This window comes from Lepisosteus oculatus, chromosome 25 (genome assembly GCF_040954835.1).
Source record: "Lepisosteus oculatus isolate fLepOcu1 chromosome 25, fLepOcu1.hap2, whole genome shotgun sequence".
In the NCBI taxonomy this organism is placed as follows: Eukaryota; Metazoa; Chordata; class Actinopteri; order Semionotiformes; family Lepisosteidae; genus Lepisosteus; species Lepisosteus oculatus.
The window spans coordinates 5188236-5215385 of record NC_090720.1 but is presented as its reverse complement, the minus strand read 5'-3'; the positions used below and the strand labels follow the sequence as shown (position 1 = coordinate 5215385).

The 27150-nt window shown below is 38.5% G+C and overlaps 3 protein-coding genes across 7 annotated transcripts; all 3 read right to left on the bottom strand.

The window, feature by feature from the left end:
* Nucleotides 1-2360: 2360 nt before the first annotated feature.
* Nucleotides 2361-7891, bottom strand: tas1r2.2 (taste receptor, type 1, member 2, tandem duplicate 2). The gene is made up of 6 exons (XM_015337086.2): nucleotides 7698-7891; nucleotides 6319-6616; nucleotides 5435-6187; nucleotides 4910-5119; nucleotides 3925-4045; nucleotides 2361-3669 (listed from the first exon to the last, which is right to left on the bottom strand). Exons 1-6 carry the CDS (start codon nucleotides 7883-7885, stop codon nucleotides 2735-2737), a joined length of 2505 nt encoding a protein of 834 aa, XP_015192572.2. The 5' UTR covers nucleotides 7886-7891; the 3' UTR covers nucleotides 2361-2734.
* A 1932-nt stretch (nucleotides 7892-9823) lies between these two features.
* LOC102687801 (taste receptor type 1 member 1-like) lies at nucleotides 9824-16271 on the bottom strand. The gene is made up of 6 exons (XM_015337079.2): nucleotides 15769-16271; nucleotides 14718-15021; nucleotides 13788-14540; nucleotides 13290-13499; nucleotides 12236-12356; nucleotides 9824-11720 (listed from the first exon to the last, which is right to left on the bottom strand). Exons 2-6 carry the CDS (start codon nucleotides 14979-14981, stop codon nucleotides 10789-10791), a joined length of 2280 nt encoding a protein of 759 aa, XP_015192565.2. The 5' UTR covers nucleotides 14982-15021; nucleotides 15769-16271; the 3' UTR covers nucleotides 9824-10788.
* Nucleotides 16272-16361: 90 nt separating this feature from the next.
* Nucleotides 16362-26608, bottom strand: rer1 (retention in endoplasmic reticulum sorting receptor 1). Of its 5 annotated transcripts, XM_069183758.1 has the most exons (8): nucleotides 26350-26470; nucleotides 24841-24926; nucleotides 22914-23018; nucleotides 22020-22119; nucleotides 20934-21012; nucleotides 19242-19377; nucleotides 18968-19022; nucleotides 16362-17601 (listed from the first exon to the last, which is right to left on the bottom strand). In XM_069183758.1, exons 1-8 carry the CDS (start codon nucleotides 26453-26455, stop codon nucleotides 17591-17593), a joined length of 678 nt encoding a protein of 225 aa, XP_069039859.1. In that variant the 5' UTR covers nucleotides 26456-26470; the 3' UTR covers nucleotides 16362-17590. The 5 variants fall into 5 exon arrangements, with proteins under 5 accessions (XP_069039859.1, XP_015192568.1, XP_015192569.2 ...); XM_015337082.2 differs by lacking the exons at nucleotides 16362-17601; nucleotides 26350-26470 and adding an exon at nucleotides 26502-26608 and having other exon boundaries at nucleotides 18918-19022; XM_015337083.2 differs by lacking the exon at nucleotides 16362-17601 and having other exon boundaries at nucleotides 18918-19022; nucleotides 26350-26474.
* Between the last annotated feature and the right edge of the window lie 542 nt (nucleotides 26609-27150).

Genomic DNA, 27150 nt, shown 5'->3' with positions numbered 1-27150 from the left:
AAACGACTGTATCCTCTTTCCTACCTGTCTCACCTGTTCCTAACTATCTGTTTTAAAGCAGTAGTAACAGCTGAGACATTTAAGTCTTAAGATTTTCTTTGCTGTCAATATCAATGATTGCATTTTCCTTATATACTATTAAATGATACAGTGCAATAGTATGGTGGTGGTAATGCAATGGGCTTGCTGTATTTGTTCTTGTTTATTAAATGAAATATAAAGACAAGTATTCTACTTAACAACTGTAACAATTATTCGGATTGTGTTTTGTGGTGAAGAATGCTGCTATCTGATGGTGTCTTGAATAATTGTTCTATCAACAGTGCATAAAATGCTATTTACGGTAATTTCTTACCTGATAGCAAAACACTGTCTGTTCTTTTCATCTAACTACTTATCTCAATTCATTGCCAATATGGCAATTATGAATGACCAGTTACACATGTAGAACATATCACATTTCAAAGATGGTTATGAACACAGTACTGACTCATGACAGAAAAGACATTGCATGCCTGATGTCAACAGATCAGGAAGCCACTAACAAAATAGGTAATCTTCTCATTTGTAACCATTATTTTTAACCATTATCATTCTCCTAAAAACCCACAAAACATGAGGTAATGATATTAAGGAAAGGATATCCTCGTGTTCTCTAATAACTATTTTATTGAAAATCAAGCACAAGTACAACAATGGTACACACATTTTTGGAACTTTACATTTTGCTGTTACATTTGAACATTCAATGCTGGTTCTATTTTTTCTCTGATTAACAAAATGCAAATGTATGAAAAATGTCTGAATATCCCACAACCTTTTTTTGTTGGTCAACTCAAACTTTCCACTTCCACTCCAAGCTTGAAATATCCGTTATCCGACTTTAAGTACATTGATTGTATTCATTGAATTGTATTCAATTGTAATCATGATATAAACGTTCATTAGGCTAAAAAGACACTTTTAAGAATTAATAATTTAGAAACAATAATTTATAATTCCAGTGATTACGGCGATGGGGATTATTTTATTGCTAATTAATTTTTCCTGTCTTATCGTGAAAAAATGCGCAAATCACCGATCGAAAGGTCGTTTCTGATTAACGAAGAGCGAATCTACAGTTTAAGACGTTTTTGAAACTATATGATAACAACTTATGTGACATTAATGGGTTTAGGCAACGTACTGTAGCCTACTCACCAGTCGCAATGTAACGCTTCAGGGCGGCTGTTACTTTGCGCTTTTAGAAAATCCAGATCATGGAGGTGGACTTCGAAAAGCCCTCCCAAAACGTAACCTCCGCGCAACCTGAACTCTGATAACGCGCAATTTTCTCTTGCGCTGTTGCATGGATAACAGAGAATCGAGAGGATCAAGATCTGCAAGAAACTTTGGATCTCAGACATTGTTCTTACTGGAACTCACTGGTTTGTCTTTGCTTTTGAGTTGTTACAACCGCGAACTTAGTACAATTTAGCCCTTTAAATTAATTATCATTTTATTAATTTGCATGTAACCACGATGTGCACGACAAATGTGAACATCCCAGCATTTCTAAGCACGACAGAACATAATCTTTTTCTCTGTTTGCGTGTCTGTGTTTTCATTTAAAATTTATTATTGGTTGTAGTTTAATTAAAGTTAATTATAATTAACATAAAGGTGCATCTGTCTCCGCCTGTGTGTTTTACTACGAAAGAGATCACTCAAAGTACCTTTGACCATTTCAAACGAAGCTCAAGCAGAGGTTTTGTTAATCTACAGATAATTGTCCACGTGTTCGTTGCAGGTGTTTTTCTAAATGTTGCAAAGATCTTTCCAATTGCAAATGACACAAATGCAAATTTTGTCTTTTAAGAAGTCACCAACCATTTCATTTAAACTTCCCTTTGGCTTTATTATTTTACTAACCTTAGGAAGCCAGCCCGGCGTCTGTTTTGAATGTGTTTATAACAACTTGAGGAGACTCTCACTTCACGCATAAAAAAATGAATAACAAGCCAACCCGTTTCCAAAGATTTTTACAGAGAAAATAAACACAAGTAACAAAAAATTCACACTTTTGCACCACCAAGTCAAACAAAAAGAAATTGCTTTTCTCGTTAACATTACTAAGTATATTTCAATAATAATTTAAAGTTGAGGGATAAAACCGAAAACGTGCAATCCACAATTAATCTATAAAATATTTTGTACCTAGCAAAAAGTATTCAATACCATATAATAAAAGAAGGACATTTTATTTTGTTTCCCAATTAAAAAAAAAAAACAGATTTAAGGAAAAGGCATTTCTTGAAAGAATAAGACTCTTTTCTCTTTTTTTATGAGCTCTCTTGAGGGAAATCAACAAAGTACTCACTCAAATAAGACACTCAGGATCAAAATCCAAAGCACCTCTTGCCTTCTCAAACACCTAACTTTCAGAAAAGAAGAAACACACCTATCTCAATGAAAATTAAAAAAAAAACATAGCAACACTTATAATGCCAAGATTTTCCCAAGCAATGAAAACACCTAAAATGAAAAACTAATGAATTATTTCTTCCAAAAAGTATATTTAAGCCCCTTTTCCCATAAAACCTGCAAATCCCAACATTTATTTTTTTTTAATATGGGCACTATGCATGTTCAGTGCCATCACCCCTAAACGTCTTTTCTGAATCCAAAATAAAATCAGATTTTATAAGCATCATCTCAAAGTTTTGAGATGTTCCTCGTTTTATCATTGACCTCCTTACATACTACTTATTCTCTGGGTGTAATTCTGAATGCAGGTTTGGAAGTGTGCGGTAGTGTTTTTTTCAGGCTTATAAAGAATAATGTAGCACTTAGGGATAAAATAGCCAAAGACAATGCCATATAAGCTAGCCAGCACTGAGATAGCATTTATGGCCTGGATGTATTTCCCTTTGTGAACCATGTATGCAGTCAAAAAGGAAATCCATGAAAGGAAAAATATGAGCAAGCTGAATGTTATCGATTTTGCCTCATTGTAGTTTTTGGGCAGGTCAGTGCCCATGTAGGAGAAGATAAAGCAGGCAATGCTGAGAAAACCAACAAACATTATTACAATGTTGAAAGCAACTTCGTTCCCCATGCTGCAGTGAAATATGATCTGGTCTTCATAGGTTGCTGTGTTATTGAGAGGCTGGGGTCCCTCCACACCAATCCAGATGGCACACAAGATGACTTGAATACCCACACAAGACATAATAGTGAGCCACTGGCCATTGTGCTTGACCCAGAAGTCATAGGCCTTGGGTAACTTGGCCGCCATTTTGAAGATGCAAACGATCTGGAAGGAGCGCACAGCGAGACAGGAGAGGCAGGCGGTGTAGAACACAACGAATACAGGGTTTCTCAGGAGGCACTTTTCTCTCCCAGGTATTCCAAGATAAAAGAACACACTGCAGCAGGACACAGTGAGACAGCCCAGCATGAAGAAGCACATCTTCCCCCCTGCAGACTTCACAACCGGGGTGTTAAAGCTACAAGCAAAGACAATGGCAACAGCCGCTGATATTGAAATGAGGAAGCTCGCGGACAGCATTAGTCCAATGGAGAGGAGCTCAGTATAGTCAAGGTACACCAAGATGCGCTTTTGACAGTAGGAACTGCCCTCTTCTGCCCACTCATCGACTTCACATTTATTACACGTGGAGGGATCAGCTGAGAAATAAGAAACATGAGATTGATTGTTTACAACAAAAAAACACAAAGCACAAGCATAAAACAGCACATATTAGACACCATATGTTTCTGCTCCAGTCATTGACCACATTTCTGAGTATTCTTGTGCAGCTATTTAGTTTCTTGTTTTATACCCTGTTTTGATATTGTGCCATTTTCTTCATTGTCAACCCTCTCTATATCTCCAGAGCAATTTGCTTCCAGCTTAATGGGAGCTGCTGTATAAATGCTTACCTGTATAATTGACATATGTCCCATTTGGACAGGCCTCACACTCAAAACAGCACTCATGGTGTCCAACCTGGCTCTTCTTGTAACCCACTGGACATTCTGGAGAGCACACCGATACAGGCACCTGCAGGAAAATACACTCAAGGGCTAGAGAAGAGAAGCAGTAGAACAGCCACAGGGAGATGTGTGATGGCTCATGGCCCCTTTCTTATTCTTAGCACAAATGATAGAAATCAGCTGTATTGACTCGTTTCAGTCCACTGTGTGGACATTTCTTTAAAGTAACAGTGAAATTCCAGTAGACTCTACTAGCAGGTGGGGTTAGACATTAGGATCCTATTATTCATGGGTGAGAGCAGAATCTCAGGAAAAAAGCTATTTTACACCAAGACTCACCCACGTCCCCACCCTATCCCTTACCTTGGTCACAAGAATTCCCCTCAATTATCCTATTTAGCACCAACATGGCAAATCCCTTAAACACAATTGCTTTTATTGCCAAGATGAAACAGAACTGGTTTGGACTAATTTTATGAAAACAATTACATTTATTTTCTTTCACACCTTTGCTGAAAAAACAACAAGAGCCTCTATTATTTTCCTGTCATCTTGCTTTAGATCAAAGAGAACTCCCCTTTCTTGTTCATACATCACAAGTATGCTGTCAATAATATGAATTAAGAATCCACAGTTTTGCAGCACAGGATAGTTTAGCGGCGCATGTGATTTTGTGAAGCTCTGAGCTTCACCTACAGTCACACATCTCTTCCTTTATGTGTCCGTCTCTTTTGAACTTGTGAGAAGAAAGTGGCAGTCTCATTTCCTGCAACAACAGCAATGGTCCAATCAAAACCAGCTGTCCTTTTGGGTTCATAATGTTCATGTTGCAGAAACCGATATGCCCAATTCTCAGCTCTTCCCTTTTTTGCTACACTGCTTTCCTTTTCATTTAAAATGATGTAATGCAAATAAAAAAGTAAATAGTTACCACTCCATTTGTGTGCCAATGAATAAGATTCTTGTTGAGAATGAACTCAGGCTGGGTTTGAGGAGAATATGAACCAATCTTCTTGAACAACTCAGGTGAGGTCTTGTCCCAAACCACAATTTCATAATAAGGTGATGGGTCTCCATATTCATCAAACTCTATGGTGTGTCCATACAGTGTGAAGCTGACCTTCTTCAGCTTCTCGAACACCTGGGACCATTGAAAAGAAAAATATTAGCATCTGAAATATATATAATGACTGTTTTGAAAAGACATCCTACCGATTACTTCTTCCTGTATGCGTGTTAGATTAAAGGATGCAGGAGTCTGAATCCAAATAGCAGACATCTAAAAGCTTCTCAAATACAGATTGTTCTTGATTTACTCGAGTTATTCTTTCCTGAAAAATGCTTCATAATTCAAAAAGGCATATATCAACAAACAATTCCTCATTACAATGAATGTTAACAGTGGAGACGTAAATAATACGAGCAAAAATAAATTCAAGAATCTGACAGGGTTTACCATGTAGGGATAGACCGGCCCTGATCCTGAACATCCATTCACACTGCACTGCAAAGCCTGGTGCAATGAATGTGCAATAGCGTAAACCGCTGAATAAATGCTGAAGCTGTAAGTTGGGTCCTCGTTAATGATATCTTGAGGGGTTACCCCAGAACACTGGGGACAAAGCTGGTTGCAAGTTTCCATTGGTGACACACGCTGTTCAGAGGGGCAAGTCTGGGTTTTTCGGCGGGTCATTGTTCTGGAGACAAACTCCTTGAACCCTGGTAAAGTCCCCAGTCCTTGGATGGTTATTCCAATGACGGTCCCAATAGAGTCAATTCCTGCGGAACTGAGCAGTTGTTGATTTAAGGACCAGGCCTCGCTGGCGATCCACACTTTGTTCCTCACGTTCCTCTTGACCGCTTGTTGGATGAACAGCGTCACGTCGCTTTGCTCCGCGAACAGCACAATGACGCCGATTTGGAGGTCGTCGATGACATCGATCATCTCGTCAATTTCGGGGGCCGTTCTGGTGACCGTTCCCTGGTAAGCCAGGCAGATGTTGGCTGATGGGATCGCCTCAGAAAAAAACTGAAGGGCATCCCGGCTGTAATCGCTGTCCCCCCCGATGAATGCCACCCAGTTCCACTTGAACATCCGCAGCAGACGAACAATAAGCCCCACCTGATGCTTGTCGCTCGGAACCGTTCGGAAAAAGGAGGGGAATTTTATTTTGTCACTCAGCTGTGTACTTGTGGCACCATAGGTTACCTGTGAAACCAGAAATAAAAACCTATTAAGCAACCTGTTTGCGTTTCCCTCACCATCGTGGTTGAAATAAACCTATTTTTACAGGCGCAAAGCGAATTTGCCTGCAAGATGAGGAACTTTTAAAATGTTACCATTGGAACAAAGCTTGACATGAGCAGGGGAGCAATAGTTATGGTTTTTGTGCTTCCAAGAGGGCCAGTGACAGATATAATTTTAGGATGATACTCCCTGATCGTGTTTCGCACTGGGACAGATCCGTTGGTGGAGAGGAGGTCAAACACAGCCGGGAAGTTCTGTGTTCGGGAACAGTAGTCGAAAATCTCATAGCCAAGCGACACGTTGGGCAGTAGAGAGGTGGAGTTATTGATCTCCTCCACCGCAAACCTCATCACCTGGAGCTGTTGATAACCTGAAGGCAAGAAGTTCAATCTGTGGGATAAAAGACACGGGAAATTGTGGAGGTACATAACTACACATGCTTTGGCTTAACCCCCGTTGAAGTTTTAAAGTTTAACTTCAAACCAGCTGGGAGTTGAACTGCAGCACTTCAAGAACAGACTTCTTCAACACACAAAAAAAATCTTTAATCCATCGACAACATTTTCGCACTGTAACATCTGTAATAATAAGAAATATTTAGTGTTGCGAATTAATCTACTAGAGTAATACGACATCCTGCGAAGCAAAGCGGTTTTATTTATAGAAATTCAGTAACTGCATAATCCAGACTGTTCAATCTTAGTCCCGGGGGACCGGTGTGTTTGTACATCTTTTTTTCAGATCAGCTCTTAACGAGCTGGTTACTGGTTTAACTAGAACAAACGGACCGAATTAAAAGCTTCTCTCAGTTCTCAAGCGCCGCTGGTTTAAGGAGACCTTAAAAATCCCTGGTGGTTTACATTTAAGATGTACTGTATCCTGCAGTGTATGCGTAAATTATACGAGAGCGCACTCTGCAGCTCAGAGGTGATGGGGTGTGATGTTGCTCAAATCGTACGTGTGATTCAGATGGAAAAAAACGAAGAAACATTTAAGCATTTACCTTTTAATGCCACCAGGCTGTTTCTTGCCACAATTGTGTGACATTTACTTGCAACTAATAAAACGGATGTAGGAGCTAAACTACCCACGAAAGGGTTAGTTCTGCACTAGTGTTCACAGACCTATCGTTTCCCACTATGATTTACATTTTTCGGTTAGTTTGCATTATTTGTCGAAAACTCGTTTTGACAGGAAAAAAGACGAACGCTCATTAGGTACGCCATTTCAATTAAATTATGCGTAAAAAATGTGTACGTACCACGAACCGATATTTGTAGGCTACATAACGTTACTTCAAAGAAAAAACAAGTCACTTTATATAGAAAGACTTTGATACAGAAAACGTCGTTTTCACATCACATAAAGTCCCCTGCCTTTGTACTACATATAGATACGTTTGTCAATTAAGATATTAAAACAAATAAACGAACTGTTATAAATGCAAATAGAGGCGATGTAGTTTACTCACCTACTGCACTGCAGGTCTTCGGGATGGATGCTCGGCGTATCTTCGTTGAGCGCGAAGTGAATCTGGAACAGTCCTCCAAGAATGTAGTCCCCCTGTAATTTAAAATCTGAGTCCTCGCAACATAACGTCGAGTTTATCCGATGAAAATACAAACCCAAAAGCACAAAGAAAAAGTCGGAACCCTGCATAGCTACTGTCTCTGGAGAGGAGACCCAGGAACTTCAAACAAGGTCCCCAGGAAAAAAAAAGAAATGCTGTTTTCTCACTGTATCCCCAAGAAACTGTGAAAGAGTTGTGAGATTTATCCTCTCCATTTGCAAACGCAATGGATTTACATACACTCTCGTTATGCTTGAACAATTCGAATGTTTTTCTAGTGAAACCACAACCCTGTGTTTGCAAAGGATTTCTTGTTCTTCTGAAGAATAATAAGCCCAAATAAAAGGGTAAAGTTCTTGGGAAATGTAATTATTAAACATATTCAGTTTCAAGCGAGAATCACTCACAATCCTTGCAAATCCACACTCCGCTCTTGCATTTACAATGCTTATTTTTGATATAGCACGCAGGTGTTTCTAATGTTGCGTACCGATTCTTTCCTGTTGCAAATGAACAATATGCAAACTTCATTTTTCCTCCCTCGGTTAAAACAGTGTTATTTTTCGTCAGCTCTTTTACGTGAATGCACCCAGTAATCATTTTAATGGATTCTTAAATAGTAAATACAAGAAAGCTCAATCCCAACAGATTAAAAAATAACCTTTTAAATGACCAGGATGATTTCTCATTCCTTACCACTTTTTTAAAGCACAGTTTAAATGTAATGCATTAACACACTGGTTCACGGATTAACCTTTTGCTTAATACCCGGTTCACCGTATCAATGTTACTTTGGTCGACGTTCTGCACAGTACCCTGGCACGGACACAAGCGCCAAATTCAATGGCAGCAGTGGTTTTGTTTTTTTGTATATTGTTTCCGCTGCTTAGCTGTGGGGTTGTAGGTATCAAATCTGCAGCTGGTGGTTAACTGCTTCTTAACATAAGGTTTATAGGTGCTGATCAATTAGCCACTGCTAAAAAAAACTAAACCAGATGATTCTGCATGGTGCTCAGATAAGTAGTTTAAGTAAGCAATTAGAGATCAGAGCTGTAATAAACTCATATACTGTAATACTACTGCCATTGAGAACTGCAATCTCTCACACCTGCTATGATCGACAAGGGTAGAAGATGGCTCGAACTGTCTTTATGAAACAATAAATGTCAAACCCCTTCGGTGCTACAACACATCATGCCTGCTGCTTAACCTCACTTTCAAATTCTTTCAACTGTTCACTTAGTTTTTAACGTAATAAACAGTCTCCTAAAGCCCAGCCAAGTGGCACTGTGCCTAAATTATCTTGGGATGGCTAGTAACATGCGTAGCAGAGTTGCTTCAAAGGAGGTTCTTAATACACATTATTATTACACTTCTTTAGTGTTTTCTGGACCCTCCACTCAAAGCTCTTTACAGGTAATGGGAACTCCCCTTCACCACCACCAATGTGCAGCCCCACCTGGATGATGCGATGGCAGCCAAAGTGCACCAGTGCTCTCACCAAACACCTTACTGTTTTCGAGAAATGCCCTGGGGTTTTTAATGACCACAAAGAGTAACAACCTGGATTTTAGGTCTCAACTGAAGGACGGTGCCTTTTTTATAGTATAGTGCCCCTGCCACAGACCACAGGGTGAGCAACCCCTACTTACCCCACTAACACCTCTGCCAGCAACCTTAGCTTTCCCTGGAGGTCTCCCATCGAGGTACTGGCCAGGCTCACACCTGCTAAGCCTGAGTGGGTTGTCAGTAGTGAGTTACAGGGTGAAATAGCTGCTAGCAACATCATTCTGTGTCTCAGATGACTCCACATCTGTGTATCTCAATGCCATTCCAGTGTTGGAGTGGGTGGGCTTGGTGGTCTGGTTACTTGGCTTTTATGAATGTGTGTGTGCCCTGCAATATGAGTGTGAGCCATCCAGTCCAGAGAGTAATCTTCCCAGGTACCACTTGCCAGTCACATTATAAATGTGCCAATTTTTTATTAAAAACTGTGACCATCTTCAACACTGTGCATGTTGAGTTCAATTATTCCAATACAGACTGAACAAAGCAGAGAAGAGAGATCAACAGTTAAAATGCCAGTTTATTTATTCATCAGATGAATAAATGAATGAAGATTATTGGTTGAATGTTCAGTTGTATTTTTTTGTTTATATTCCTTCTAAGAAGTGCTGCTGAAAGCTACAAAAGCTGAAAAAGCTAGATACTGTTCTTTTCTGTGTTCATACAATATATAGCTGTTCTTTGGCACACATCTGAACACAACGCAATAGCTTATAGAAGACATAGAATTGCCATAAATCAAATGTACTCAGCATGACTACAGGTTAAATTTTGCACTGGAAATATCTATTAAAATACCAGTTGTGCTTTCTGTTTTATATGTGAGTTGGAAGCAATATCCTCATTATTTTCAGTTCAATTTTATTTTACTTCAAGCAAATCATACTTTTAATCTTCTGTAGTTTTCATCCTAAACAGGAAAACACTAAGCTGGAAGAGACTGCTTGTGAAAAAGACTGGTATTTATGTTGACACATCATTTACATCTTCAATGCAATTGGCAGAAGCAATACAAAATGCAAACACAATGTGAACATATAGAGATAAATTGTAGTTTAAATCATAGGATGTTGTGTTTTAATGCTCTAATGCACTAGTAAGGCATTATTTAGAATATTATGTACAATTGTGTTCACATTATATACAATATATTGCTGTTATGGTATGAGTCTAAAAAAGAGCAACCTGGCACATTGTGAAACATAAAGAAATGTTCTGCACCGAAAGGGTAAAAGACCCTTTTGAGTGTTGAACAGAGAAACCAATTATTTGAATATTTAAAATGCTCAACATAATCCCATGGGATGTCTTCCAAATGACTGGATGAAATCCTTGGATCAGTTTGCAACTAACTACCAAACAGACATTTAATGTATAACTGCTCTTATGTTCTTAGACCAAAAAAAACCTACTCACATGGCAGACTTTATTTAGTACTAATTGTTTTGGTGTAATTCTGAATACAGCTTTGAAAGTGTGCAGGTGTGTTTTGGTCTGGTTTAAAAAGGATAATGCAACACTTAGGAACAAAGTAACACAAAAGTATCCCATATAAAGTGGACAGCACTGAACCAGCATTGATAACTTCGAGATATTTCCCTTGGTACACCATGCGAGATGTGAAGTAGGAAATCCATGAAATGAACAACACGAGCAAGCTAATTGTTATAGACTTCGCCTCGTTGTAGTTTTTAGGCAGGTCAGTGCCCATGTAGGAGAAACCGAAGCACAGTATGCTGAGAAAGGCAGTGAAAGATGTCACTGTGAATAAACCGTAGAGGTTTCCCAAGCTACATTGAAAAATTATCTGGTCTTTATAGGCTACTGTGTTATTGAAAGGCCGGGGTCCCTCCACACCAATCCAGATGGTACACAAGATGATCTGAATGGCCACACAAGCCATAATAGTGAGCCACTGGCCATTGTGCTTGACCCAGAAATCATAAGCTTTGGGCAGCTTGGCCGCCATTTTGAAGATGAAAACGATCTGGAAGGAGCGCACAGTGAGACAGGAGAGGCAGGCGGTGTAGAACACAGTGAACACAGGAAACCTCAGCATGCAGGTCCACCCATGAGGTACCCCATGAAAAGAGAAGATTGTTGTGCACGACACTATCAAGCAGCCCAACATAAAGAAGCACATCTTTCCCCCTGCAGACTTCACAACAGGGGTGTTACGATTCCAAACAAAGACAGCTCCCACAGCTATCGACAGAGAAATTAGGATGGTTGCAGACAAAAATAGTCCAATGGAGATGAGGTCTGTGTAATGAAGGTATTCTTGGGAGCGCTTGGTACAGGAACTTCCATTTTCTGACCACTCATCAGTTTCACACTTCACACACTTGTAGGGATCAGCTATTAAATACAAAAACAATAAAAAGCGAATCTCCTTTGTATTAAAGGCTAGTTTCAACAGGGACAGTGAGAATTTGAGCTCACACTTAATATAAGAACCTAGTCACTACTACACTCCTTTAAAAAAAGCACAAGCTATTGGTAAACCAGTCAGATTTTCACTGGTCTAGACACTGTTGCTTTGAAAACTTCAGCTTGCTCAAAATATATAAGCCACGAAGTGGGAAGCTTTTTATTTAAAAGTAGAGTATTATTTTTAATGTACTGTTATTAATTTCCAATTATTACATCATTAATTAGTATTTTAATTGATTATTACTTTATTTTATTGAAAGCATCTTATATAGGTTACAATTACCTAACGATTGCTTACACTTTTCTGGCAGCAATCTGGATACTTCTGTACCCAATCTTAAGGGTACAGAAGTAGTGTCTCCATCTGGGATTCAAACTCACAGCTCTGATGGTGCCAATGTTGCTACACCAAATGTTCTCCAAAGCAGAAAACAGGGTACCTGTGTGATTGACAAAGGTTCCATTCAAGCAGGGCTCACAATCAAAGCAGCAGCTGTGAGCTCCAGTCGATGTCCTCCTGTAACCTGCTTCACATTCTGCACTGCATGTCAGGACAGGCACCTGCACAAGACAGAGGTGAAACACAATGAAGTTCAAAGTAAAAAAAAAATACAGGAAAATTAGAATTAGAATTTATCATCTGAAGAAAAAGTCTAAACCAACAAGCAGATTTGTTACAAGCAGCATTTAAAACTGGTAATTAAGGGTCCAGTTCGGATGAAATACTGGAGGCACCCCAGGAGGAGCACAGAGAACCACTGGTTTAGAGTATTAACTGTAAATCTCATAGGTATCATCAATGTAATAAGAAGGTTGAAATTCTAATACTACCGCTACTATAAAAACTATGATTCCTGTCTGATTAACGTCTCAAATTCCCGAATGAGCCAGATAAAGATGTAACTTTTTAACGTGTGTAATATTGACGTTTGTCGCCTCCTGTTGGATATTACTACGAGCAGCGTCTGAAAAATATGTATTAACACTGAACTTTTAAACACACCCACATGAATAATATAATAATCAGACGAAGAAATAAAGTAATACTGCAGTACTTGTGCAATCTTTTGGACAGCTTCCAAGAGCTGTTTTCTGAGGGATCAGTTAATACCTATGGCTACAAGGAGACGGGCGTGTCGTACAAAAACTCTATGTCATGTCCTATACCAAATTGAAAAAGTACAAATTAATCAGAAGTCCATGATTGTTACAGATGGCACAACCAATTCAAACATATTCTATCTTTTCAAATAATAACCTCTCGGTTGCAATGTTACTGCTGCACCGCTTTACTGAAGATTTTTTATTATCAATGGTAGGCGCAAAACCGTCAAAAATACTTGCAGTGCGGATTTATAATTATATATAAACTTTCTCTTGCATTTACAGGATAAACAACATTATTAACTAACTCAAAGGAAGCAGGCTGATAATTATAAGAAGTGCATGTCAACCCTGAAGTGTTTAAATATTGCTGCACCGATAAGTCGTTACCGTTCCATTGGAGAACCAGCGAATGAGACTCGCGTTAAGAACGAATATAGGCTCTGGATCTGAAGTATAGGAACCGATCTTCTTATAAAACCGCGGTGAAGTTCTGTCCCAAACCACGAAATCGTAAGAGGGAATCGGATCTCCGTTTACATCAAACTTTATGGTGCGTCCGTACAGGGTGAAGTTCACCGTCTTCAGCTTTTTAAGAACCTACAACCAGAAAGACAAAAAGACGCTGTAATCTTGTGCAGTAATGGAAAGTGAATACAGTTACAGTATGTTTAAAGCGATAGAAGAAATGAAATCAATTCAGTGACAAAAATACCGGTATGTGAGAATTTAGCATATATGCATTTTGATTTTTTTTAAACTTAAACACGTCCTTCTAAATAATTGATCATCCTAATATGATAAGGTTTGGAATGCAATAATTGACTGTAGCAGAGTAAAATGTGACCATGTCAAAGACCGAAAACACGGTATACTTGCAAATCTTACCATGTGTGGAAGCACTGGGTCGGACCTGCGGCAATATTTCGCGTCGCAGCCTAGGAGCTGATGAAGCGCATGGGCAGCTAAGTAAACAGAAGAGTAAACGCGAAGTCGGTATGAGGGGTCTGGACTGAGCAGGTTTTCTAGAGTCACGTTTGCACACGCAGGGCAATCCTGGTTGCACGTTTCCTCCACAGCCGAGCGAGAGGAGTCGCTGCAGATCTCGCCGTCGCGGTGAGCGAGGGTTTTGCGGACAAACTCTTCAAACCCCTCCAAAGGCGCCAGACCCCCAGTAGTTATCCCTATAACCGTGCCGATGGTGTCAATCCCAGGCATTCTGGCCAGTTCTTCGTTCATGGACCAGGCTTCGCTTGCAATCCACACTTTGTCTCGCACGTTGTTCGCCACGGCAGCTTTGATGAAGGGGATGGCGTAAATCCGTGTGGAAAACACGACCACGACGCTCACGTTGACCGTGGCTATGCTGTCAAACAGGGCACCAATTTTAGAAGTGTCTTGAGGTAGAGTTGTTTGGTACGGAACACAGATGCCGACCAAGCGGGCCTCCTTATCAAATTCCCGAAGGGCATCGTTGCTGTAATCGTCGCCACTACCAACAAAGGCAACCCAATTCCAGTTAAACCTCCTCAGGAGCTGTATTATAACCCGCACTTGATTTTTATCGCTTGGAATCGTCCGCAGAAATGAAGGATTGTTCATTTTGTCGCTCAAACGCAAACTTGAAGCTCCGGGGCTTATCTGCAAACACAAATGAAGACAGATTTACAGTATGCGCCTCGATCCCTGCTTTCACCTGAAGGTCATAATACAGAATGTTGTGAGAAAAACAAGGCTCGTAAATGAGGAACTACCACTAAAAATGGGATACAGAATAAGACCGACAACGCATTAACTAAAGAATGATGCAAAAGTTACCATTGGAACACCGTAAGAACCGAAGAGCGGGGCAATTACTAGGCTCTCGGTGGTACCGAAAGGTCCAATCACTGTCAGAACTTTTGGCAGATACTCTGTTATGCGGTCCACAACGGGAATAACTCTGGTCAGCTTCTTCGAAAGGAAGTCTAAAGCCGCTTGGAGGTTATGGGAATCGGAACAGTAGTCGAAGATCTCGTAGCCGAGCGACACGTTGGGCAGTAGAGATGTGGAGTTATTGATCTCCTCCACCGCAAACCTCATCACCTGGAGCTGCTGATAATATCCAGGTAAAAACGGGCACCTGGCAGGGAGAATACAGTAGTGTAACGGGTGAGCTGCATACTGAAATCTATGAAATTAGACAAACTGTTTAGATGACGATCATTGAAGCAACCAACCCCCCATCCCACCGCCCCTTTTTAATTATAGTCGACAGAATGGTAGAACGACATAGTAGTTCGGCGACGTGATTTCAATCTTACGTTTATTAGCTACAAAACACCTAGCTTCATTGCTAGCCTGAGGGGGAAAAATAACAGACGACTCATAAATGTAGAAATTACGGAAACGAAGACAAAGCCAATGCGTTAATTTATAATGCATTAAGAAAAATTGCTCCTATATTCTAAAATGGTCTTACGGTAAACGGTACTTACACGTCGCAGTCGAGAACTGCAGGTATTCTATAGAGAAACTTATACTCCTTAGCACTGTGAAGTCGGAATAACCCTCCCAATATATAATCGCCGGGCAAGCTAAAGTCTTTCCTTTTGCAGGGATTTGATGTATTAATCCAGCGACAATAAAGAAGAGCAAAGATTAAGAACTGAAAACCGCGCATTGTCGCCTGCTGTCGTAAGCGTGTTTTTTCATTTAATCTTTGGTATCAATGAATTTACTCACGGCGCATCACCTGAATTTACCTATGATGACTTTACAGATTTGCATAAACGTTTTGTACTTGATCATATTCTGATTGATTTGCAGATCCATTTACATCTTCTTTCTTCCACTACCCATTTCATGTTAAGATAAAAATGATACCAACCGTGTTAGGACTGGGTGCTGTTAATCATCCATGTAGAGACAACTTCAACACAGGTGTTACAGCTCTTGCAAATAAAAAATGCAAATCTAGTTTATTTACTTTTTAGTAATCAGAATCAGAGTGATACTGGGCTAGACATGGCCCATTTGCTAGATCTACTAGCTAGGTAAAACATACTAAGTTAACATTTAGAACAATCTAACAAGTAGTTTTCCTATTATTAGTATTTGCCTCAATTTTTAAATAAAGAAAGGGCCAGATTCTAATCAACTGACAAATATTTTAATTCTAAAAAGTTAGGATTACATTTTCTATAAAATTTTTGCAAGTCATTATGAAAACAATATACTGTTAAACAAGAAAAAAAAGAAATAATGAAATCTCTAGTGGTAGTTCAGATTTTGGGCAATTTGTTGCTATAGGCATAAAGATAAAAGAGATATTGCCAACTTTGAAAATGAATCATGAAAAGAACAAAGCATACACACCTTGTATTCACATCACTGTCCACCATAAAGCATAATTTAAAGTCACCTCAATTTACCTTTATCAGTAGTCAGATTTACCCAATTAAGAGTACTTTTACACATCTCTAGTAGCCAAGAAAAAAAGCTTTATTTGCAAAAGTCTTTCAATTAAATATCAGAACAGACTGTGGCAAAATACTGTCTAGTATTTCAGATGTGATTCAAGTAACTGCATTCTCAAGCTTCATATTCATTGAAAATGCAGACATTTTCATTCACTATCATTGTAATACCCTTTCCAAAATCTCCCATTACTCCATCGTTTTACTCAAGCTACAACACATTTACAGAAACATATGAACTATCCTTCTATCATTTAACAGAAGAGCCCCATCTATTTGTCATGAAATGTCTTTCTATACAATCTGAGAAATAAAAAAACCCTAAGGTAAGTTTTACTCTCCAAGCAGCCTTAGAAAAATATAATAAAACAGATACAGTAAATGAATGCAGTTGTAACATATGAAGTAGCTCTTGTTCTTAAAATATACTTACAGGAAGCTACATAAAAACCTTAGAGTCTAAACACTCATAGATCATAATCAATCCATAAAGTTTCCTCTTGTATATTAAAAACAAAAACTTCATACAGAGAAAAACATACAGTCTATTTTTCACCTGTCGTACCTACAGTAAATTGTTTTACTACACTACAGATACACAGCTGTTTTAAGGCTGCTATTGCCATCTGATTGAACTCCTCATTTAGATTAGAAAAGCAACAATATGATGTGCAAATTAAGGAAAATTTCATTTCAATAAAAAGATTGGTAAATAAGGCTTCTAAAGACCACAAGGAAAAGGGACACTGTCTCTTTAATAGCATTTGGAGTGAAAAAAATTACACTTAATAAAGTTATTAAAATCAGGTTGTCTTTTTTAATCTTGCAGAACATGAAAAACCAATAATACATGCAATTTCCTTTTAGAAACGGATTTATAAAGCTGAAGTCCAATTTCTATTATTTTCATTTCTAGAATGTTTAAATGACAATGATAAATTAAACACTTGGAAAACAGCATATTTTTTAAAGAAAAGTGTGTTCAAAATAATCTCAAACTATTTAACCTTTAAAATATATAAACCCTCAACACAACCCTCCAAAAACATGATGCACTTTTAGAGGAAAAAGATAGTTTTGATCCTTCACTACAGTGGCGATCCAGACACTTTTTCTCCCAGGTTTTCCAAAACAACCCCATGATGTCACATTTATCACAAAATACTTCAGGCACGCTAGCAAAATGCAAAAACATTAACCCCCTCTCCATGAATTTGCAAGACCCAATTTTTCTTATTGTTGTTCTGAAAAGAAAAAGAGAGAAAAATGGAATGATATAGTTCTATAACAGCATTACAAACTCCTAAAGAAACTAATGTACAAGGTAGACTTTTCTGTATGCACTGTGCTGTAATTCAGTAGAACAATCCACTGGACAAGTCGTAGCGTACATTTAGTCTTATTGCTACTCTTTTTCAATAACACTTTTAAATGATATTAAAAATTTTTTTTGCTAACATCAAATATGTTAATGAACCTTTAGGCTAGAATTTCTAGAGCAGGTCAAATTCTGCACATAACTACTTTTGAATGGAGATTACAGGCTATGCAGTCAAAATAGTTTTGATGTTCAAATAGGGTCTGGTCAGCAGAAACGGCAAGTTTTGCGAGGTCACAATCAGTGTTAATGGTTATTTGAGGATTCCTACCAGTGACATTCATTTGACCTGGCCTTTCATCAGAAGCCTCTCTCTGGAATGCAGGTTAAATCCTACAGCCTGGAGGTCACAGGTTCAAATCAAGGCTTTGCCACTTGCCAAACACAGAATGGGGAAAACTGGCCAAGCACCACAGTGATTTGTGGAGGTAGGTACAGCACTGTGGTTCAGGACTTGACTGAACAAAAACAACTCATGTGGGTGCCCGGGCACTAAGGTGATCTGCGTTTGTCTTCTAGTGGGCACTTCAGCTCTGTCCTTTCCATTCTGCCTCTACTAAAATCAGCTGTCTGACAGCACAAGCAATGGGGGCATGAGCTTGTGATTAGTTCTCCAGGTCTTTGAGGACATTTTCTGATGGGTAACAGTATAAAACAAGAAGCCCAAACTGGCAACCATCAGTAATTATTATAATTCTTAATAAAATGTTATAACTAAAGGAATGATATTCTCGAGTAACTTCCAATTCAGTGGACAGTCAAATGTGACACTACTGTATGCAACATGGCAATGGATACCATGCCATCTTATTTAAACTTTCGTTTATATGCAAGATCCCTGAAGGTAGCTGGAAGATTACCATCGTCAGTGGCATAGTGCTGAGCAGAGCAGGAGTGATCACTTAATCCAATTTCCACTGTAAAGTTAATTCCACAATTCACTCAAAGCACTATTGCGCAACCCAAGGGGTTACAGGGCAATGAAACCAGTGGAAAACAAGCTTCGGCAATGTCTACTTAAACTCGTAAGCAAGAACTATTCAGCACAATCGTATGGAGTTGATCATCCTGACTACCTAACACCATCACAATGGATCAAAACTCTTTTTCTGTTAGTAAACCCTCCCACACTCCCTCTCCCCTCCCCAACCCTCCCCAAAACTCAAGGTTTTTTTTTTCCAGGTGGAGAATATTTTTCTAACTAGCAAAAGTTTTCCCTGTGTCTTCCTTGCCTCTGTATGTCCTCTTCCCATGTGTAAATGGTAGATATCTGTACTTGACCATGTGCTGTGAAGGAAAAACAAAGGGAAAATAAGACAATATTTTTTTAAATGGCGAGTCATCATCATAAAGCTCTGGTAACAGCTTGACGCTTTCTAAAATTTCATACTCAACACTACTAATAAAAAAGGGAGTCAGTTACATAAAAACAAAGTTATTCATTTACATATAGTAGCTGTTAAAATCTTTTACAGTCTGATTGACTACAAACATAAAAGACCATACCTTTATCTGCCTCTTCATGGTAATACAGAAGAGCATGATGAAGTACATGACCAGTATGGGCCAGAATACTGGCACATTGAAGGCTTCAAAGAATGTGCAAATCATTGCAATGACAACGCCTTTAGTTGCTGAATGCCTGAAGTAAGAGGAACATTAAAAAAGTGCCATTAATACTTAATGCACATTTCGGCAGACAAATACTGACTCTTCCATTTATGAATTAGATTTAAAGTACTTCTGAACTGTTTACTATATTACACATACACTAACAAACACATTTGTAAATACACTGGTTTCACAAAGTGCCTGCAAATTAAAACTTTAGCTTTGCTGGTGCTCTAAACATGTAACAATGAATGGTAGAAAAAAACTTAACCTTTTTCACCACTCAATGACTGAATATGAGGGAATAAAGGTAAACAAAATTCCCCCAAAAGTACAAAAATTCAGGGGTCTGTCAAATACACCAGTTTCCAAACAGTTTGCTTTACTAGACCCGAGTTTTATTTTTGCATTGGGGAAGATTCTTCCAATAAAATATCTATACTCATTATCCAAAATTTGTGGAGGTAAATCTGTGCCTAAAGTACCTTATTGACAATACATTCTTAATAAAAATTAGATGTCCAATTAATGTGCTATTATATAAAAAAGATAATTAACCAACTATTGGAAGCATAAAACCTTCATCATGTTCATACATATTTCCCGATTTTGGAATGGATGTGGTGCACTTTAATGTGTTCATCCTTTCATGTAACTTTCCTTTTTAATCAAAGCTCCCTTTCCAGAACTGGAATAACATCGTCTTTGATGTTGCACTAAAATATATTTTTTTTCCCCTTCGAGAAATTTCCTTATTCTCATCTATCTTTCTGCTGAGGTTTATACCACATTATGCAACATTAAAAGCGATTGTACTTTGACATTGCACTGATGTTCCCAGCACTTGGCTGTTACAATTTATGCAAATCTATGCAGGACGATGCTAACTTGCAGTGCAAGGAAGTTGACGGAGAGACATGAGGATTTGTGTGTTGGCTCTCCCAGCAATTAGAGATTTAACTTGAGTTTTAAAACACTTAAGCAGTATAGTTTGGAGGAGATTGTTCTTCACAGTTCAAGACAAACTTGTGGGAGCTGTTGGGAACTGCTCACACTCTTGTGCCTCAGTTTAGGTGCGTGTTTTAACTAACATTTCATTTCAAATTGGTTGCACATTTGTTACTGATGCGTGCATTACACTCTAGCTCTGATTCAACACTAAAGGGTTTTCAAGTGTCCAATAACCGGATCTGTAATACAAGGCTTGGAAATTTTAACACAAAGATCATAATAGTAATTAATGGAAAAAGGGGGAAATTCTTCCACAATTTAATGTTTCCTAATACAAATACTGTTTTCTTTGGTTAAAATTAAAATGATGTCTTGATTAACTGGTAATTCTTTTTATTAATAAAATACCTCTAACATAACACTGGGAGAAGACAGAAATACCAGTGATCAAGCTAACTGACAGAAAAGCACGCCTAATAATACTATAATATGTAATAAAAGGAAACCAGTTCAGTTCGTCTATTTTTTAAATATTTTGGTTAATCAGAGGGAACTCCCTCAGTATCGAAATTGAAAAAGAAATGGATAGCTCAGCGCAGTGCAGAGAGCACAGAAAGGTTATTAAGTAGTTCTTACCAAAATTTGAACTCTGGTAGCCTTCTAATGAAAGGCCGGAATTCCTCATTCTGCTTTGTAGGTAACGAAGGGCCATCATCTAGACAACAAAGAAATGCACTGAGAGTGAAAGGCTTAACATACAACAAACTGAGCTAACAATAAATTCCATTTCTACTTCTTCAAAAGCCTGAAAACATTCTAGACTTCTCCTCAGTATTGCACCTTCATGAACAAAAGACCTACTCTATAATTACAGATCATAATGGAAAAAGTGCGACTGATGTGATACTCTCTTAAGAAACTTGCATATTCTCTTAGCTTCACTGACTAAACAGGCTTCAATGACTCACTTCCAAAGGCAGTAAATACTTATGCTTATTTCACCTATCCATTTCTAGTTAGCTTGGGCAGATTGCTCAATTTATGTATAAAGATGGCGGCCTGAATTCCTACTGTATTTTTGCTTGATAAAACTAACACAGAAGGATGTTTTGGCTTGTTTTTCCTGCAGTAAATGTCAATTACTCCAATTCAGTATCTCCTGCATTTGTATATTCCAGGCACTACATAAAAAAAGACAATTATTTTGCTTTTAATAAAGGAATATTAACACTAACAGAATTAATATACAATTATGACCCATTTTCTTAATTGTATGAAAGAAAATTTTGCATGGAACAGCTAAACATTGTATCATTTTTTCTATATTCTGCATATTACAAATAATATGCTAAATAATTCCATTCACATTCCAAACAGTGCCCAACAGATCTCCTGCGTGGCACTTGGTTCCATAAACCAGTGAGTGCTTTTAGTTTCTCACTATCCCAAACTAAGCATATTTTTTTTCATTTTTTGCATCTAGCTTCTAAGGAACTCCATAATTAACGTTCTGAACATTATTTCCAGAAACTGAATTAAACACCAAAGTGCTAATTAAGCCCATATTTCATATTTGTTTTGTACAGTCAGACAAAGCTTTTTTTTTTCCTTTTTGCAGGATAGGTGCTGGTTCAGACCACAATCTATTCTAAACATTGGCTGTATTTGAAAAGTAGTGCACTGTAATCCTCTCTTACATTATGCCAAATCTACCTAATTTACCTGCATCATCCATTAATGATGGATCCACTTTTGGTGACAGAAATGCAATGAAGAGGTTCAGATGGTAAATTCCCAGAGCGTACGTAACAATGTACCATCCCTGCAAAAATCAGAAGCCAAAGCTTAATCCTGTGTCTCAATAGCAACTGAAGCATTTCAACAACTATAAACCTAAGCTACATTTATATTTATAAAAAAGGAACATAAACATTGCTATAACAGCAGCAGTGCCACTTTGTAGCCCTTTTTAAGATCTCAGAAGCCAAGGCAGGATGCTGGTCAGCACTGGGATAAGTGACCCCAAAGTAAACCAGGTTGCTATTTCTCTCTGCACCTGAATTTCCATCAAATAGACCAGTATGGTCACAGAGGATACTGGACAGTAAGATAAGATCCATTAAAACGGTCTTACCTACTTGGTTATTAAAAATCACTTTGCAAGGTTTATAACAATTTTAAATTAAATTTTTACCTGTATTAAACTTCCCTGCCATGTATCACTCACCCTGTTCACCAGGGTGCTATGCATCAGTGGTAACAAAAATGTGTCACCTCTTATATGTTAAGGGATTTAGCTTTAAATTGAAAGCAGAGACATTAACAGCTAATTCAAAATGTGCATGCTTTATTTTAATTACTTTAGTTTATAAAATGTATCTTTATACAAAATAAAATTATCTCCAAAATGTTCCTCTAAGTCCAGATAACCCGAAATAAAATGACACATGACTGAAAAATATTTAGATGTCCAATTCCAATGAAACTCACGTGTTTGTACCAAAAACACTTTTATTTTGACAATGGCAAAACAGCTACACCACTGTAAGTCTAACACGTAGATGCCTTTACACTACACGCAGAGGAAAAAGAAAACAGTACAATCAGTTATCTTACCTGTAATATATACACTCTAATCATATAGATGATGGTTAGAATTAGAGTGACAATCCATCGTACTGCTGCAAATGGTGTAGACTTATCTAACCAGGACTGATAAATCTAAAAAAAGAAGCACTGACAGTTAGCACACATATATTGATCGCTTTTATAACCATGACTATAAACTGAGTAATCTAATACAACCAAAGTATTTCCTCCATTTTCATCAAGTTTTTCCTAACAAATTCTATATGATGCAGGTGGCACTGTGGTTAGCGATGCTGTCCTGCAGCTCTGGGGCCCTGGGGTGCTATCTGCATGGACATGGAAATTTCCCTGTGCTCATGCAGGTTTCCTCTGAGTGTTCCGGTTTCCTCCCACAGTCCAGAGACACACTGGTGGGTTATCTGGCTTCTGGGAAAACTGGCCCTGGTGTGAGTGTGAGAGTGTGTTAGTGTCTGTGTGTACCTTGCAATAGACAAGCATCCCACTCATGGAGTATCCTGCTTTGCACCCAATGTTGCCCTGGATAGGCTCCGGACCAGCGTGACACTGACCTGGATAAGCAATCACTGAAGTGATGCTGATGTGATTATATACAAGAAATTGGAAAAGTCCTTTTTTTAGGGGAATATATAAAATATTTCTTATAGAATATTTTGTGTCAAGAAACATTAAGTACCAGTAAAGACTGAAGAATGAAGTAGGTACTCACTTGTAGGTTGCTTAATCATGTAAGCAAGCACAGTAACTCATTCTGAATTTCTGAAAGTAAAATTCTAACAGTTGAATCCTTACTTGAAATGGGTATCCAGTCAATGAAGTTTCACATCAGCATGTGAGAATTATCAAGCACACAACAAGCACTTTCGCAAAATCATCTGATCACAAGCAGAGATTTCAGACAAAGAGAATATGCAGGTTTAAGAAAGGCTTTTAAATTATTTGCCTTTATTTGGAAATTTGGAGTTATGTTTGATGCTCCGAGTGAATAAAATTTTTACATTTTTTTTTGTCATTTCAATTATGTGAAAGAACACCTCCCAAAGCAAAAAAGGAGAAAGGTCTCACCAGACCCAAGTTTAACTTTAATTTAAAAAAAAACTCCAGGCTGTTACAAAGTGCACGCAAACCAATCTATAGCCAGTTAACTTCCTTTAGATTCAAAAGCATATTAAAGGTGATGAAATGAATGCAAATATATTTTAAAGGAGTCTGGCAGAGGATCTTATAGCTTGTCTGGCCCCAATGCGTCTGAAGACACTCTACTGCAAGAAAGATTGTGACGGCAAAAATAAAGTCAAAATTCTCCTTCCTGAGTTCTAGCCAGAGCGGGAAAAGCTTGATAATCAGTTTGGAAACTTCTTTTAACCAAAAATATAAAAGTCTGTATATACTGGCGATTATAAGAGAATTTTGTAAAGACAGAACGCAAACCTTCCTGTTTCCCCTATGCCTTTTAAAACAGATCCTCCCACCATATCAGCAGGTGAATGTGAGCATGTTTCCAGCTGCCTCACTGGCATTTTCACTTCAAGAAAACACTGCTGGCTGCCAGCTGTGCATTCAGCCTTGCATTTCCAAAGTCCAAGGGCCATCGCTCCAAGCTTCAGCCCTTGGATTTCATGACACTTTCGACAGGTGAAATGAAATGCTCCTTTAAGTCATCAAGAAGATCATCACCGTTGGTACCACTAAGATCTACCCCACTAGCCCCTGTAGAAATTATTCTGATGGTATTATCTGGAAAGCGTTTTTTATCACTTAGTTATTTATTATTTCATCACAATGTTTTTATTTGTTACGATACAGGTACCCCACCACCACACACTTAAATCAACTATGTCCCATCAAAGGGCTTGAGTACTGGACAGCAGACAGGACAGAGATCACAGAATAAGAGACCTTATCTTCACTGCAAACGTTCCCAGCACAAGCCTACCTGTCCAAGCCGTGTGAAAAAGCTTCCAATCACAGAAGGTTTCCCATGGATAGATTCTCCAGCACTGTCGCCTTCTGACATTCTGCCTTTGTAAGCAGAAAAGCAACATAAAGACCGTGTAGTCAGGAAGCTGCTGCTCTCATTGGAAAACAAGTGAACTCCACACAACATCTACAGGATGAGAACTACTACTTCTGAAACAAGATTTACCACGTCACGTCACATGCATTCGCTTTACGAAGCCTCGCACTTACAAAAGCTTTCACTTCAATGGGGGAAAAAAGTTAGTTCAGCTTCATTTGCAAAAGCAGTATTGGCTTTTCGTTATTTGTGGCTAAATAAAACAGAGTTGTTCTAGATCCAACTGCGCCATTGTTATTCCAAACCCGGTTTTATGTTTTGACAATTACATACTCAGAAGGAATGACGATGTGAGCTGCACTACAGAAGAACTATAGACATACATGTATATAATTTATATATTAAAAAAAAAGATCTTCCCAATTTCCAACTTCCTCACTGTACTAGTTCACAGATATCATAAATACACGCCTTAACGGTGACAACAAATACATCCATTTAAACCTTTATTTTGTTCTATTCCAAGGTGTGTTTTAAAACAACGCCCTCTGGGTGGTTATAATAAAGGTATTTTTCTCTGTATGCTAAGCAAAGAAGGGGCGTGAGTTTCACATTCGATTTGCCACTGACACACGAACTGCAGCTCAGACTAACATCATAATCTCTTTTTAAAGTGAATATAGCAACAACACAAGGTGTTCAGCGCTGCATCCTGGTAGGTCACATTTACATTTCCACTGCCCCCAAAGAACACGCATTCTAACCACCCGTGACCGGTAAACACTGCCTTATATTTGAATTTCTAAGTTCTCAAATACATCCTACTATACTTTTTTCCCACCATTTTCAGCGCAGGGACATTTTGGAGTTTCAAAAAGAAGCTACAATTAAGGCATTAATACCGTAACACGGCAGTTCCCGGTGTGTTTAAAACGTACTGTCACTAAGCTCCACTACAGTACGAGTACGTCAATGGAATTCTTCCGTAGGGTAGATAAAGGATTACACGTCAGTCATCAATCTGGACAAAACATACAGTTATAACTGGGTAAAAGCAGTGCTGTGTGAAATTAAAAATCTAAAAATGAAAAACTCAATTCCTTATGACGGGTCTTTCTACCTCGATCCGACAAAAACACAACTCCGTCTGGAATTTGTAGTTTCGTTTTCAAACCGCTTCCATCCACCGAAGCAGCCGACGAATAACCTCTTCACTACTTTTCCCATCGTGCATCGGAATAGCGCTCACTGTCAATCTTTATTCGATGCACCGTGGAAGTTGTAGTCCACTGCTTCATAAGGCCCGGCCAAAACACCACAGACAACATGAATCGAAAACTACAACGACCAGAGGGCACTGCGCGAACTGAACAACTCACTTCCGGCTAAGTACAACCCTATGATAGACTAAGAAGCATAGTCTCGTACCGATCTGTGATCCAAGAGGGTGAATTTCCACGCAATGTTTCTTTAAATCGTCAGTTTTTCTGCACTGCACATTTCCAAATACAGATGTCCAATATTGCCCATTCATTAGCAAATATATGACTTGGTGTCCGAGTGTTCAGCGAGTCCCTTACCTGCTACTGCCGCTGTGTCACTTTCCGCTTGAGCTTGCTCTCGTGCAGCCCCCCAGAATGTGAACACGTCACTGCTTCCGCGAGACCTCTTTCTGGAAATACGACAGGGACGACCAGTCGATCTCAGAGAAAATATGTTCACCGCCCTGTACGTGCCACAAAAGAAATAAATATTATGGATTTCGTTGAAATAACTTCTTTGGAAAAAAAAACATTGTCAATATTAATTACCACTAGGTAAATGACAGAAATAGCGCCTATTCAGTAGAGGGGATATCATCAAGCAAAAGGACATTACTTTTTTGAAGACCTTTTTAAAAGAACAATATTATTAAATACGTATTTTCACAACAACGTAAGATCGTTTTTAGACCACGTTTATGTTTTGAAAGTCTGCCAGACCCTTTACCCTTACACACTAATTCAGAAATTACAATAACGGCAGTCAGTCCCTTAGTTTCATGTTTGGTGAGAAAATGTTTGTTACAGAGGTCAAACTTAAACAATTAGTTCTCTGATTATTTGTAGTAAGGTGCACCAACATCACAAACGCTGACAGTCCGAATACATTTCTTTGAAAGTATTTTTTTTAGAAATCCTGCTTTCCTTTTAAAAGGGAAATCTGTTTAGTGTTAATGCTCAGACAAAT

Excerpts from the sequence above, each read along its gene's own strand:
- tas1r2.2 (XM_015337086.2), bottom strand. The coding sequence starts at position 7,885 with ATGCAGGGTTCCGACTTTTTCTTTGTGCTTTTGGGTTTGTATTTTCAT. Across the intron at positions 5,120-5,434 it reads GGCCGGTCTATCCCTACATG|GTGTTCGAGAAGCTGAAGAA; the intron begins GTAAACCCTGTC and ends CAATGGTCCCAG. Across the intron at positions 4,046-4,909 it reads ATTGGCACACAAATGGAGTG|GTGCCTGTATCGGTGTGCTC; the intron begins GTAACTATTTAC and ends ATTTTCCTGCAG.
- LOC102687801 (XM_015337079.2), bottom strand. The coding sequence starts at position 14,981 with ATGAGGTTTGCGGTGGAGGAGATCAATAACTCCACATCTCTACTGCCC. Across the intron at positions 14,541-14,717 it reads GTTCTTACGGTGTTCCAATG|ATAAGCCCCGGAGCTTCAAG; the intron begins GTAACTTTTGCA and ends TTGTGTTTGCAG. Across the intron at positions 13,500-13,787 it reads ACCCAGTGCTTCCACACATG|GTTCTTAAAAAGCTGAAGAC; the intron begins GTAAGATTTGCA and ends TTCTGGTTGTAG.
- rer1 (XM_015337083.2), bottom strand. The coding sequence starts at position 26,455 with ATGAATGGGCAATATTGGACATCTGTATTTGGAAATGTGCAGTGCAGA. Across the intron at positions 23,019-24,840 it reads TTTTCACACGGCTTGGACAG|ATTTATCAGTCCTGGTTAGA; the intron begins GTAGGCTTGTGC and ends TTCTTTTTTTAG. Across the intron at positions 21,013-22,019 it reads ATCATTAATGGATGATGCAG|ATGATGGCCCTTCGTTACCT; the intron begins GTAAATTAGGTA and ends TTTGTTGTCTAG.